Below are 15,453 nucleotides of genomic sequence, written 5' to 3' on the forward strand. Positions count from 1 at the left end.
ACCAAACAAAAAAAAAAAAACACACATGTGGAATGATATGACAAGGTCACCAAGCTGCAATACAACATTGCACAGCCTTTGAGACCAGCAATTTTTGTAATAAAATGAATTATAACACTTATTTATTTAAAGCCCTAATCCTATCCTGGTTTGTTGAGTGAGAGGCTTTAAACTTTTATAAGTACATTGTGTTCTACATTTAATGGAATGAGTGGAGACACACACGTCTTATCTAGATCGAGACATTTATTAAAAGAAGTGACAATGTTTTGCACTGAGCACAAACAGCACAAGGTTTAAAACACCCCCTAACTGTGCTCATAACAAACCATACAGACAAACTTCTTTTCCGTGGATGCCTATTTAAAAACACTTACACAATACTGCAAAATATTTAAACTGAGAATAACATTATTAGGACAATCTTATGTCAATGAAGGCACAAATCGACAATCGTAAGTCAAGAGTAAAAAAAAAAATGTACAAAGTAACAAAGCCATGGCAACATACAGAATATAATACAAGACACATTAAATAACACAATTTAAATATGTAGTATATCCAGTCAAGTTTTCTCAATGAACTATAACAGATATCCTATAGGATAAACATTTTTTTTCCAGTTAATTTTATTATATATATTTAAATGGTTACAATGTACTTCATATAAAACTGCCACATTGACGCCTAGGTTGACAGAAATGCCTTGTAATGTATATCTTAATGCAGTTTTTTAATATTGAGCACATACTCAAAGTTTAAAGCCAGACTATTATAGTTCACACTGAACCCACAGTAAAAATGCCTCATGCAACCAATGTTTTGAAAGCCTGTGTGAGCAATTTAGGAAATTAAACTAGAGGAATAACCAAAAATGAATGTAACGGAAAAAAATGGCATAGTATCTGCATTTTATCTTGACATGCCATTTTATGTTGAACAATAAAACAATTGCACATGCACACTATATACCACTTCCTGACAATTTTACGGCTCGAGACGTGACCTTTTGATTGCCGTTTTTTAAGTGAAACCTTTTCCATCTTAATCTTTATTTCTATAATCTACTGCCTTAAGAATATGTGTCTTTTAACACTCCACCTTCTAAAAAGAATAGTTTGGCATCTCTTTCCTGTCTTTAAAGCCCTGTGCTGTTGAAACGCAGGTCATTTCTGGACCAGATTTACACCGTAGGTCAAAGCTTGTCTTTCCACACTTTCATGCTTCAGGGAGCTCATATAATTGGCCGTGTGCACTAGCATTGTGTGTGCGTGTCTGTGTGAGAGAGAATGTACGGTATCATAACACTGATGCCACCTTTGACCTTTACCCTTTCCTGTCCTTTGTGTTGCACTAGTTGCTCTCTAGCTGATCTCAGAGATACGTCAACATTTGCATGGTTCTGCCTCTGTCACAACAGGTTAAAATGAGCTCTGAGATCATGATATCCTCTCAGTGTTTTTTTTTTTTTTTTATTATTACTTTCCTTTCAAAAAAAGTACCATGGTACAGAAAAGGTAATATCACCGCACTTTGATATATACCATAGTACATGCTAAAATTAATATTATACTCTAAGGCAGAGTTATTAGAACGTTGATTTTCATTGTATTTAGAATTTTCACATTTGTTTAGTTTTCTTTTCTTTTCTAAATTAAATGGTAGTCTTTGTTTGTAGTATTTTAGGGCTGCCAAAGTTAATGGATTCTTTTTATTTTATTATAATAATAATAAATTAGCATTTTCCCCCAACAATATAATTGTAGTACCATGATACATGTTGAAAAAATAAAATAAACCTTGGTGGTACTGTAGTATCTTTTGGTACTTTTCTGTAGGTTTAATCAAATCTATTTACAAAAGATACCCTAATAAAGACAAAATGCTCCTCTATTTTTTTGTGTGTAATAAACCTACACCTGTATGTCTTTTCAAATTCTCAAAAACATTCCTTTCCTTTAAGTCTTAGCATTACTGATGTACTGCTGTGTATGTACTTCACTGAAATTGCTGGTATTATACAATGATAATTTATTATACACATGTTCAAATGGCCTTTATCTAACACTTTTCATAATGCATGAACTGTATCGATGAAAACGCTCTCCCATAAACTATGCAATTGCCTTGGTGTTTCCAAAATGTCCAAACCATGAAGGGCAGATAAATACAGTAACTTCAACACAATTCCAATTCCGGTCATTACGTGCTGCAACTCGGAGAACAGCCGATTTAAAGTGCTTCCGTTGTTCCCCCTCGACTGTCGAGTCTAAAACGAGAATATCATGAGAAATGCTCATCAACGAGAGTTGGTGAATGGAGATTTGAAATGTCCCGCTTCTCGACCTGTAAACATTTACCCAGCAGCACTGTGATGAGAACGACAAGCTGGGAAAAAATTTCACTCTTCCAGTCTCTCCGCCTTTTTGTTCAAGTCTAGCCTAGCTGGCTGCTAATGTCCAGGGCTTTCTGGTACACCTGGGTAACATCATCCAGATCGCCCAGCAAGGAGAAGCTCCCATTGTCTCCAGGGGAACCAGGAGGGCTACGGACACCCTTTCCACCATGAAGGGGTGCCACGGTCTGAAGGCCCCTGAACCCCGCCGTCTGCAGCAAGTCTTCGGCCGACAGCGAGCCCCGGATGTTGGGTTTCGGAGAGGCGGGTGGCCAGTCCAACGCCATGTTGGAAAGACCCATCTCCTCGTACAAGATGCTGGAGGGTCTGCTCTGGCTCCGCGGGCCATTTGAGTCTGCCTGGGCCTCTCCATGGACCCCCACGGCACTGTGTGTGGAATATTTCCCATTACGCTTCAGTATACCTTTCCTCCCAACAGTCCGTTTGGTTGGTGAGCTATTCGGAGGCTGCACAGTAGCACCCCCTAACAGTTCGGAGGATTCGCTGCGCTCCGGCGAGGAGTAATAACCAGACTCGCGCTGCTGATTGTTTTTCAGAATGCCTTTCTTGGGTAACATAGACACCATTTTGGCTGGCGAGCCACCCAGGGTGTCTTCTCGCTCTGGACTCGAGCCGGACTCGACATCTTGGTAGCAAATGGACCGTCTGAGCTCTACTTCGCATAGACTCTGGGACCGCTGGTCTCCACTGGTCGCCCGAGTCTTCAGGATGCTCTTTGGTCTCTTGAGGCCTGACTTCTCCTCTGCAACACCCCACATCCCAACATCATTCTCCTTCATGGACTTTCTCAGACGCCGGGCTGGAGTCAAGGCTGTATTAGTGCCATTGTTAGTGCTACCAGGCTCTGGGCGTTGAACTTTGCCTGGATGGACCTCTGTGCGGTTCTGCCAGTCAATGAAGCGGGCCAGCATGGGTGAGCTGTTCTCCCTTTGCGTCTGGCAGTCACACACGCTGGTCTTCCAGCCCCAGTTCACCCACCAGTGATTTGCAATGTCTTCAACTGTAGCCCTGCGATCTGGATTAACCATCAACATCCAGCGGATCAAACCACGAGCGTCTGAATGAGATGGAGAGATTTGAACTCGGTCACGTAACTGAGATTTGGGCTTAGATGACTTAGAAATATCTAGTGAGAAGAGACATACCTGATGACTGTGGCGGTTCTCTGTATTCTCCGTTGCTGATCTGGCGAATGAGTCTATGGTGGTCACCTCCATCGAAGGGCATTGTTCCGTACACAAGAGTGTATAGTAATACGCCCAGTGCCCAACTGTCAACCTGTCAAAACAATGGCACATTGGTAAATTGGTCCACTGGGAGATACAGTTTTGGAAAATGGTTAATGGAACATTTAAAATGAAAGTTGCATTTAAATAAATAAACACCAGTGTTCTTTATTACTGTTTTTTTTGTTTAGGCCTTTTTTTGTATATGAATGAAAATCCTTTAAATGTAATAATATTGATTAATTTGCAAGTTTTAGTCAAACTATGATAATGTTTTAAAGTACTATGTTAGTTTATAAGCTAAGTCAAATTACACAAAACTAAATATTATATAATCATTATTTGTAATACATTAAAAATTAAGGTATACATTTATATACATTTTTATATTTAAAATATGTAATTACAAAATGTATATTTTATATTTTATTTGTGCTGTCGAACGATTAATCACGATCATCCAAAATAAAAAAATGTGTTTACATAATACATGTGTGTATACTGTGTATATTTATTATTTATATATAAATACACACAGTACAGAAACTTTTTCATGTATTTCCATTTATATATTGATAATTATATACATGGATATTACAATACAATATAATTGATATTACAGATAAATATTTTAACTGTATAAACTTAACATATTTTACTATAATATATACATGCATGTGCGTGTATTTATATATACATAATAAATATACACAGTACACACACAAATATTATGTAAATAAAAACTTTTATTTTGGATGTGATCAAACATGATTAATCATTTGACCGCACTATGTTTTATAAAACATTACATTTATATAAACGTTTAGTGAATTATTAATTTAAATGATTAAAATATTCGTAATGTATTTACAATTTATATAGACAACTGTATAACAAAGTATATTTATATATTTACATTAATACATAACATTTTTCAAAAACATATTCCATTTATCTTTTTAGTATTTTTTTTTTTTTTACATTTTTATTTAAAAAAGTTAAATTATGAACAAAATGCTCTTTTTTTCCTATATATATAGTTTGTGAAGTTGATAAATATGTAAAAAAAAAAAATATATATATATATATACACACATATTTATCAACTTCACAAACTGGCTAACCTTTGTACTAGTTGAACATGTGCCGGTAAACACTTGTCGTCACTAAGCAATAGATTAAAAGGTTGTGTTATTTTATTTTCCTGCCTGGGCCACAAAGTCAACCCCACCTATATTTATGAACATTTAATCAAGCTGTCATTGTACACCTAATGTATGAGAACAATAGGTAATCTCACATATATCTGTGCAGCAACAGCCACCATAATTCCTGCCCGTTATTTAATCATTTCTTGTGCCGACCTTGTCTGACCCTGCTGCACCTCTGCTGATTAGCCAAGGGTGCAGGTCAGGAATGAGAAGGTATCGAGGGGAAACAATGGCTGATTACAGCGCAGGAAACGTCCACTCCCCAAACTCCAGACCTGTCTGACCCTGAGTAGATGTGAAGAGCTCTGTGATTGTTGGCCCAGATCCACTGATCTCTGACCAGCAAGAAGATGAACACTGCCTTTCCCATGGTCTCCAGTTATGTAAGGATGATTGAGAGACCAGGGGGATCACTGTGAGTGTATGATTGAATGTCCAAAGTCTTTTAAAGTCTTGCATGTGTCATCGTACAATAAAAAACAAAAAAAGTTTTTTTTTTATCTTCCTGTGTTATATTCCTCCAAGCATTAGCAACCTTGAAGGGTCTATAAGATTGCATGATATCCTGAAAATAGCTTTGAGATTAGTCCTCATTCTTTTTGGCAAAGTCTTTGTTTCTCATTGGATTATGGAGGATGTTGGGCATGCTGACTGACTTGGCCTGTTAAGCGATTGCTTTGGGGAGTGACTGAGTTTGGATGTGGAATGAGGGGTGGTCTCACCTCCCTCAGACATGAGTGGAAACGCTTTCTCTTTCTCTTTGTTATCTGTGTTTTGTTCTCTCTTATCATTTCGAGACAGGAAATATGTGATTGTGTTTCCTAGCCTGGATGTTTTAAAAAATGAAGGCCTCTTAAATGGCAACGTAGGGTTGCATAACTGGAGAATATTAGTTCATAATGTACCTCGGGGCCTTTATACGGTCGTCCGTTCACAATCTCAGGGGAGGCGTACAGCGGGCTGCCGCAGAATGTTTGAAGAAGCTTGTCCTTATGGTAGAGGTTGGACAAACCAAAATCTGCAATCTGGAAGTTAAAAAAAACGAGTCAGAACAGGCTGATATTGAGTAATAAATCACTAGAGCAAAATCAGGGCATACTGTACCTTAATGTTACCGTTGTCATCCAGGAGGATGTTTTCCAGCTTGAGATCTCGGTGTACTACTCCATTCTGTAAGACATCATCAAAACCATAGATTTTAGATCAACTTATAGGCATCATAGGAACATCACTTTTTATACTGCCACTTAGTTTTGTCACATGTGACCATGGACCACAAAACCAGTCACAAGTTTAAATAAATAAGCTTTCCATTGATGCATGGTCTGTTAAAATAGGAGATACAGCTATTGAAAACAGTGGAATCTGAGGGTACAAAAATAATCCAAATAATTCATAATTTTGACCCATACAATGTATAGGTTAGTCTATTGCTACAAATTAACCCAAGCTACTTATGACTGGTTTTGTGGTCTAGGGTCACATATTTGATGTCCTACGAAACACTGTAATGAACAATAAATATACTGTTTTTCTTTAAAGACAGCAATATTTTATGGAAGAGAAAAGTGACATTTTCCTTCATCCACTGTCAAAAGGCCTGATCTACAGTATGTATCTCCTCTCTCCTTTCCGGGACGACCTCATTGGAATCCCCCAGCTGAGTTGATGACATCATCAGCCCAGCTGTATAGAAACAAAGGCCAAGCCCAGGCTGAATTTCCCCAGGGCGTTTCATTTTCCAGCGGACACGGCCCCAGGTACCGGCTGACCCTTTGTACTGATCTAGGAACGGGATATTCTGCTTTAATCCTACCCTTAACCTTTATAAAACTAGAAAAAAATATGCTCCAAAATGTGACATAAAAGGGCAAACAATGCATAAATATGTGCTGGATCAATGCGAACGGTCAACTTGAAGTATATCACATTCGGAAAGTGGGAAAAATGGGAGAGGAGGAGGGGTTTGGCACCAGGACAGGAGAACACAGCTGCTCTCTGGCTCCACAACCTTTCGCATCGAGACGTTCTTGGAAGTTTAGTTTATCCTTCTCATATCACGTCAAGTCCTCCTTCATGCAGTAAATCATTTTATTTACTCTATAGAGAGCTTGTGCACGGCTGCATGAGAACATTGCACAGATCACAGATGGCAGTTGTTTAGTTTGAGAGGCCTTAAGGTAAGAGACACTGTGCTATAATGTAATTGTAATTACGGTTAAAGGCTAAAGCACCTTAGCTACATGAGGTTGAAGGCAAGAAATGCAATAGAGCCTATTTTTACATTTTTCCTAGTTATAAGCTAGTTTGCCTGGTTAAAGCTAGTCCCCAAACTGGATAGACTGGCCAAGCTAACGTTTAGCAGCTTGATTTCTCTAAAACCACCCCAAAAAAAAAAAACAGCTTAGACCAAATAAGATCAGCAAACTGGCTTTTTTTTCACCAAACAGTTATTACATTAAGTATAAATAATCATCCATGGCTGAAACTAGCTGTTTTATTGTTTCTTGAAAACCTTTGTCTTCAGCTTTTCACCTAGTTTGAAAGAGCATACATTTTGTATGTGTCTTCAATTTGCTCTCTGCTAACATATCTTCAATATGAATACATAGTCCAACCAAAAATGACACTTCTACCATCATTTACTCACCCGTATGTTATTTTAAACCTGTATGACCTTTAAGACTTGTTTTTTTTAATGGAACACACACACACACACAGCTATTCAGAAGAATGTTTTGACGGTTTTTGTCTACATAATGTAAGTCAATGTGGTCCAAAAATTACACCTTTCATCATATGGACCAAAAACCCCTCAATTTTCAGAACATCTTCTTTTGTGTTTCCTGGTAGAAAAGGTCAAACAGGTTTAGAATGATATGAAGGTCAGCAAATGAGTTTTTCATTTATCTCCCCACACAGCTCCACCAGTGCCACCCTCACCTTGTGGCAGTAATGAACAGCAGAGACAATCTGTCTGAAGAAGTGTCTGGTCTCCCTTTCGCTGAGCCTTCGGCGCTCGCTGATGTAATCGTACAGCTCGCCCTTACTGGCATATTCCATCACGATCACAATCTTATCCTTATTCTCGAACACTGTGAATAGAAGCAAATACAACAGCGGTCAATTCGATTACTCAACATGATTGCATTATAGGCATTGGCGTGTTGAAGCGACGGCGCATGGAAATGAAAACAGCATACTTCAATTATATCCGGCTCTCTAGCTAAATCTCTCTGTCATTGACTGTTAACAGTCTGGCTCGAGCTTTCGTTGGACGGTTGCCAGTATGTAGGAGTCAAAATTGCCAGCGAGTCTGGCTTTAGTCAGGGTCATGGCGATTAGGAGCTGTCTTTGCAAGCGAGACCACAACTGTTAACAGGTGTTAAGTGCAGAGAGGAAGCGAGATTTGGTGTACGTGATCTTGGATGGTGGCGTAAACATTACCGTTCTAAGAAAAGGTACATGTTTTGCACAACACAGTATTCTTAGTAGCAGCTTTCAGACTAATAGCCATCATCAAAGACGATCAGATAAGGGTTTATCTTACAAATCTCAATGGAAGTAATGGGATCTCAGTAAATCTTTGGATTTATTTTGCAGCAGGAGCATCTCTATAGTGACCCTTCATTGTTTAACCACCAGAGGCTGGTTGTCACAGTGTTGGTCAGTGAACCGAATAGACAAGAAAGGTGGGTTTCCTTTGACTCTCTTGGAGTCACTCTCAACAGCATGTGTATTTGGACACCTGTTGACCATCTAGGACTAACCGAGCTTGTTGGAATAATCTTTGAAAACCAGTTAAGTTCACGTTCAAGACATCCAAAGCAATGCTAGAAGCTAGCACTGAGTAATTACCCCTCTCGGCTAATCCGTATTAGACACAGGAGACTGAGCACTCTTCGTTTTGGAACTGACTTTCAGACTGATCCAGGGTCAGTAATAATGACCCCTGGCTGAGAGCATGGCGTGAGTCCACAGCCTTGGCGTCTCCCTCTGTCAGCGTGGAGATAAAGCAGCTTTGTTTTGAGTATCGCTGCATTCAGGGCCTAATTTGATGCTTTTTTGATTTATGTTCTAAGAGGCAAAGCTACATTCGTGGGACATTTCAAACATGCTGATGATTGCAGGACTGTAATGACTTCCATCTCCATTGGAGAGTTTACACCCCCAACAACGTTGTTGCCTGATCAACACCCTTGGGCTAGCAGGGTGCGGTCAGATCACATAAATAAAACGTGAGGGCAACTGATCTAGAGATGATTGGATGTTGAGAAAAACCACACGCTGCAGCAAAGGGTGTGGAGTTTGCACATGTTGAGAATCAAAGTTGAAGGGGTTTATAGACTTGTGATGTGTGCTCGGTTTTTGAATACATTAAGTAAAGTTGTGTTATCTCATAGACAGGGTTTTACAACTAGCCGTGAGAGACACACACAAGACACACTCCATTATGGAGTGTATCTGCTGGATTTGGCAGATATCATGATCTCTGCAGCAGTGACAGTCTCCACCCACCGGTGCCTGAGCACGAACACTGAATCCTGAGTTTATCACAGTATGTCTTCCAGGAATACTACAATTGATACAAAACAGCATCTGTTTCTCAGCAAACACTGTATGCAGCAACAAAGCACGGTTACATGTTGACTATGTTTAAAGAGGTCATACGACGTTGCTAAAAAGAACATTATGTTGTGTATTTGGTCTAACGCAATGTGTTTATGCGGTTTAAGGGAAAAAAAACAACATTAATTTCCACATTATGTACAGTACATTATTGTTGTATAAAAAACACATTAGATTTCAAATCTTTTTCTATTCTATCTGTTTTCTATCTATGCTATCATATCTTTTTATTTATTATATAATTTTTAAAAGTGTACTACAATAAGCCAACTGAGACTTGTTATAGCACTTATATAATTAATGTGATTGTTATAGAACTATATCATTGCTCTTTGGGTGATTTTGATTGTTTCCATTGTCCTCATTTGGAAGTCGCTTTGGATAAATGCATCTGCTAAATGACTAAATGTAGATGTAAAAGACCTACCTTCATATATAGAGATGATGTGTGGATGGCGGAGAGAAGACATGATCTCGATCTCTCTGCGGATGTGCACCATGTCTTGTTCATCTTTAATCTTCTCCTTTCGGATGGATTTAATCGCCACCTGAAAAGCAGCAAGCAAGTAGAATCAACTATGTGAATCCCATTTGTAACATGTTAGTGTTTAGGCAAAGGACTATTAGTGATTCGTTTGGAGAAATTAGAAAATATTGATGGATTCCTGGTTTAGAAGCAGTATTTGATTGAGCAGTATTGATGAAGATGAGGGTCAAAGGTTAAAAAACTCTGATTGATGATATTTGTGTTCCAGTGGCATCCTGGCTCAGGGGTCATAGATCATAGAAACAGAAGAGCCTACTCCCTTTTATGGTATCAAGGAGTTCACAGGAAAATAACTTCCTGTCTTAGGTGGTCAGGTGACCCACAAATTTGTCGAACTAACAAATCTAGTAGTAATAGCACTCTTTTTATTTAACCTTCAGAGCACTTTAATATAGGGGGTTAAAACATGGACTTGGGTTGTAACATTTAACTAACACTAAAATACCACACAAAAAAAGTTTTCATTACAGTAATTAAAATAAAATGTAATAAAACTTAAACTTATTTTATTCCAGATAGTCGCTATACGGCAACATTTATCATTGCATTCAGTTTAACTTGAAGTACTAAAATAAACTAAAATCAATATAGACCCATGCAAAAAAAAAAAAAAAAAAAAAAAAGACAAAAAAAATGATAAATGGAATAAAAATGAATTTAAATTATGAACAAAACTAATATAATGTCTGTTTTACAGTAAAATTACATAGCATCTTTAAAATAGTGTGATAAAATACAATACAAATTATGTAAACGAATTATGTAATATGCTTTTAATATGCTTTAATTATGATGAACTATGTAGATAGTAATTTAAAAAATGCATATCATTATTTTATTCCCTATAGAAAGCATTAAACTTTATCTCAGTACTTTTTTTCCATTTTCTTTTTCAAAGTTCTGAAGAGAGAGGTTTTTTTGTAAGCTAAAGGCAATGATGGTCTAGATCTGGAGATCTGGAGGCTTAACCTTGAGCGAAAATGGGTTTCTGTGAAGGTGAATGGCTTTTTTTTTGGGAGAAGGCGCACCGCAGGAGTTATTTTTAAACGTCCCATTTACCAGCTCTCAAACAGGCTCATCATCACAGAGATGTGTCAGTGCTCTAAAGCCTGCTTTCAAAGAACCTCTTTTTTATTTTTACATATATATATATATATATATATTTAATAATGCAATGTTATCTCGACATATATATGATTGAATTTTAGTGGCTAAATTAATTTACTCAATATCTTAAATTCTTATCCTTTATGCGCATGCTTGAGGATGCTGAGAAGATTTCTGCCATGCCAAGTCTGAGTGGTCATGACTCATGAGGAGGGACTAAAGTTGCAGGAAGTTTGAAGCATGTTCCTCCACTGACTCATAAAACATGGAGAAGGGGAAGTAGCGCTGACAGAGCTGACTTCCTGTCCACCCAGTGCAGTTCACAACCCTGCCAACCCAGGCCTTTTAGGGGCAAAATGGTGTTTATGCAATGTATTGTTTTCTTGTCAGATGACATCTACAATGCATACATTGAATGTTACAGCCTTATCAGTGACTTATGTAAGACTCATAGTGCAGCACTTGGATATGATCTGTCTGGTTACAGTCTGGTGTTTGTTACTAGGCTGGTGTGAGTGCATGTGTTAAGAGCCACGATGTGATTTAATGTCTTATCCTCTCAAACTTTACCCTAATTACAGTGAAAGCATAATGCAGGCTGATTTTTTGACCTCTCTGAAGGAAGCGCACATGGTTGAGTGGTATTGTTACCCAGCCTGTGGCTACAGATCATTAAGCCAGCCTGTGTTTGATGCCATTGCCAGCTGGCTGTAGGCTTTGCTCTTTTCTAACCCCTGGCTAAAACTGAAGCCTTCTTATTGTCTCCTAGACATAGACCAGCCCATTGTCTGAGCCTCACACAACAGCTGTGTTGTTTTACCTGTCCGCCGTTTAAAGGGGAAAAGGGGAGTACCTTTACTCACCGGAGCACTTGTGCGGAACAAGGTTTTGGAAAAATGCGTTATAGAAAATTAAACAATGAAGGAGCAAAAAAACAAAGCCAGTTATTGCATATGTTGTTTCAACTTCCTCTGCCTTTTCCATCTTTCTATGTCATAATGTTACGTTAGCATATATAACATACTATGTCAGTGTCCTTTAAAAAAAAAAAGCAAAAAAACAAAAAAAAAAAAACTGAAATTCAACACAACCCTTGTTGACAAAATTATTTTTCATTTAAATGGAGCAAGCAATCCATAATGATAGCCATACAATGTAAACAATATGCTTTTAAAAATTATTTTAGTGTATGAAAAATATTCTTCTAAATTCTTCTGTATATATAATTTATTTTAGATTGTTTTTTTTTTTGGTTACTGTTTAAACACTGAACCTGTAATATTCCTAATATTCCTTTAGATGTGGTAAAATCCTGGTTTATGCCTAAGATAAAGTGCTTGTTTGTATAAAATATTGCCTATATGAGATCAGCTTAAAATGTATTATAAAGAAGCACAATCAAACAGTCAGTATATATGTTCTGGTTTAACTCATCCCACAAAGTTCTGAATTCTTTTCTTTGCTACTAGCATGAGTCATGCTTAGCTATATTCAGCCATCTGTCCATTCGGACAATGAGCATGGACTGCGACTCCAGAGTTTTTTCAGTTCGTACATACTACTTTATCATCTGCCCCAGCCCACAATGTCTACATGTCTTTTTGTCCATCACCAAACCCCCATTTAAATAACAAAGCAAATAACTAAAGCTCACTCACATGTGTTGGCAGGGAAAACTTTTAAATGCATATGCTTGAAAGTTCTTTACCGGTGCCAAAATCCTCACCAAACAAACACCAGTTGTGTTGGTCTCCACAGAACCACACTGTCTACTGTTTCAGTTTAATCGGACGTTGTGGTTTCAGTAATTAGGTTACCAAGTCCAGGATGTGACTCTGAGAGCATCCTGTGCTCAAGCAGCTGTTGACATCAGGCCACATTTTTCGCCCACAGCTCTGACCCACTAGGTCCATATCTGCCCCACTCAAGATGCAGATCTGTCTCGGGATTAATGCACTGACCTAGTTCCAAAACAGAAGTGGTTTATCCTAGTTTTTCCAACTTATCTTGCTCTACAGATGTTGTGCATTTCTTAGCAATGGTGGTGAGGCCAAAGCGGTACGTAAAGGAGCTTAGGTTACTTGCGACATAAATATACCTCTCATGCTTTGAAACCTTTGACCTGCTCAAATTCTAAATGATCTAAATGAGCTGACCCCGTTACTGAGGGACGGAAGACAGCACTTGCCCTGTGAAATTGTGCATGTAATGATGGTCATTTAAGGCACATTTACTTTCACCAAATTTCCAAAGGAATGTTTAATTAGGTGAACTGATATCAGGTGAAACCCACACAACATCTCCCATATGAAAGGATAATTACAACCGAGATCTTAGATCCAATAGGACAATGAGATGTAACAGAAACATTCACCTGTCTTCTGCTTCTCCGTGATCATTGCTCACTCTTAAAAATAAAGGTTCTTTAATGACATTGATGGAACTTTAACATCCATAGAACCTTTCCATTCCACAAAAGGTTCTTTGTAGTGAGATGTTCTTCACAATGAGAAAAACTCATTTAGTTCTTCCAAAATCAAATATACTATATCATACCTATCTAAAATCTTCATAAGATCTCTTGAGCTTTTAAATAGCTTTTTTTTTTTATTGCATGTTGGTCAACTCACCGCTCGTCCAGTGTGCCTCTCTATGGCTTTCTTCACTTTTCCATATGTTCCTCTCCCGAGGGTTTCGAGCAGCTCGTAGCGGTGCTTCAGGTTGTGTTTGTGGTGATGTTTCTTCACGCTGGAGCCTCTCCGTACAGCAAGAGAGGCTGGCATCTCTCCTCCGGGATAGTCCACCGGTAGAGGCTCACTTTCATTCGCTCCGTTACTCGATAACGGGGATGATTCCGTCTCCATGGTTTCCTCGGCGATGTGTCCAGATGCTCGATCAGTCTTAGGATCGGCGCTCAGCCGTTAAAGAAACTCAGAAATATCCCGAACTCGGTGTTCAGTCGTTAGTTAATCAAATGAATGAGGATTGGGATTTGTACGGGGCGTCTGAGAAGAGCGACCCGTCAGTCATTCATCGGTGAAGTGCTCGTCTCGCTTCTGGCAGCTCAAATATGCGCGACTCCATGCTTTACCCGTCCATCCCACTCCCACTACCCCGGTGCGTGTTCCTCCTCCCCTTCTCTTCCCTTTTCTCCAGAGTAAAGACTACAGGAATAAAGAATGCAGCCTGGATGAAGCCGGAGGCGGAGTTATAAGTGCAGGTCTCTCTCTCTCTCTCTCTCCTAATGGAATAATGGCATGATGGCGTAATGGAGAACACTTAATTGTATTTTATTAGGTTTGGTCAATGCTTTCCCTTCTTCACTGTCCCTCAATTATGCTTCCATTTAATGTGCTTTATTGTCATGACGAATAACTATACATTTCTAGGGCTAAAGCATTTCCAGTTGCATGTGATATGCGTGTGTTTTGCAGCAATTTATAGTTAACATGATTACAATATAACAATAATTAAAAACAGGATTCAACTGAGTAGCGCAACAGTAGGCTATTGCTTGTCTAACATAATGATTTTTTTTAATTAACAAACAAACAAATAAATTATGGAATTATTGCATAAATACATAAATAAAAATGCATTAATGAACTTTCAGCACATTTTAGCTATATTTATTTCTATCTAAGCAAGCTCTTTGTGTATTTATTTTGTGTATTGCATTGGGCAGGTGCAGTAATGGCTTTTCTAATTGAGGAATCTCTGGTTTTTATTTCCTTGAAATCCACTTGGCTTGTTTTTGTTGGCAATGTGGTCCAAAACATTTGTAGCTCACAGGAAGAGTAGCAAACATTACGCACAGTGAGCGAAATATGGCTCAACAGCGCCCTCTAGCAACAGCACGCTATTTCTGCGGCTGTCCTGTCCTGGGATCATTGGGACGTACTGTACTGCCACCACATGGAGAACTGAAAGTACCACTAAAATAGGCTGTTTTGATTACATTCCGATACCACTCATTCTGTTTATGAAATATGTAGCCTATACTGGATACTCAAATTTGGAAAAACGTTCAGTATGCAACAGTTCAACTTAATCTCAATTGGACTTCCGTGAGACATTATTAAAAAAACAGTAGTTATAATGCAGCATTGTATGTATATACTGTTTTCCACCCTGTTATTTAAAAAAAAAAAAAAAAAAAAACATGCGTAACTGAAGATATTGTACAAAAAAAGTATTTGTTGTCATCTGCCCTTACTATGTTTGACACATGACTTGAGGAAGGTCAAGTTTAGCTCAAGGATTGTTAACAAATAAGTCATTTTGATATTCTATGCATGCAGTTGTATATACTGTACT

At 38.2% G+C, this 15,453-nt stretch overlaps 1 protein-coding gene across 1 annotated transcript; it reads right to left on the reverse strand.

Annotated features, from left to right (window-relative positions):
• Positions 1-228: 228 nt before the first annotated feature.
• LOC127956976 (NUAK family SNF1-like kinase 1) lies at positions 229-14,295 on the reverse strand. Its single transcript, XM_052555311.1, has 7 exons — positions 13,767-14,295; positions 9,910-10,030; positions 7,797-7,948; positions 5,958-6,023; positions 5,759-5,878; positions 3,562-3,694; positions 229-3,473 (listed from the first exon to the last, which is right to left on the reverse strand). The coding sequence occupies exons 1-7, from the start codon at positions 13,998-14,000 to the stop codon at positions 2,437-2,439; spliced, it is 1,863 nt and encodes a 620-aa protein (XP_052411271.1). The 5' UTR covers positions 14,001-14,295; the 3' UTR covers positions 229-2,436.
• Between the last annotated feature and the right edge of the window lie 1,158 nt (positions 14,296-15,453).

This window comes from Carassius gibelio, chromosome B4, assembly GCF_023724105.1.
Source record: "Carassius gibelio isolate Cgi1373 ecotype wild population from Czech Republic chromosome B4, carGib1.2-hapl.c, whole genome shotgun sequence".
Classification (NCBI taxonomy): Eukaryota; Metazoa; Chordata; class Actinopteri; order Cypriniformes; family Cyprinidae; genus Carassius; species Carassius gibelio.

Excerpts from the sequence above, each read along its gene's own strand:
- LOC127956976 (XM_052555311.1), bottom strand. The coding sequence starts at position 14,000 with ATGGAGACGGAATCATCCCCGTTATCGAGTAACGGAGCGAATGAAAGT. Across the intron at positions 7,949-9,909 it reads CATCATCTCTATATATGAAG|TGTTCGAGAATAAGGATAAG; the intron begins GTAGGTCTTTTA and ends TTCTATTCACAG. Across the intron at positions 3,474-3,561 it reads AGAACCGCCACAGTCATCAG|ACGCTCGTGGTTTGATCCGC; the intron begins GTATGTCTCTTC and ends CATCTCATTCAG.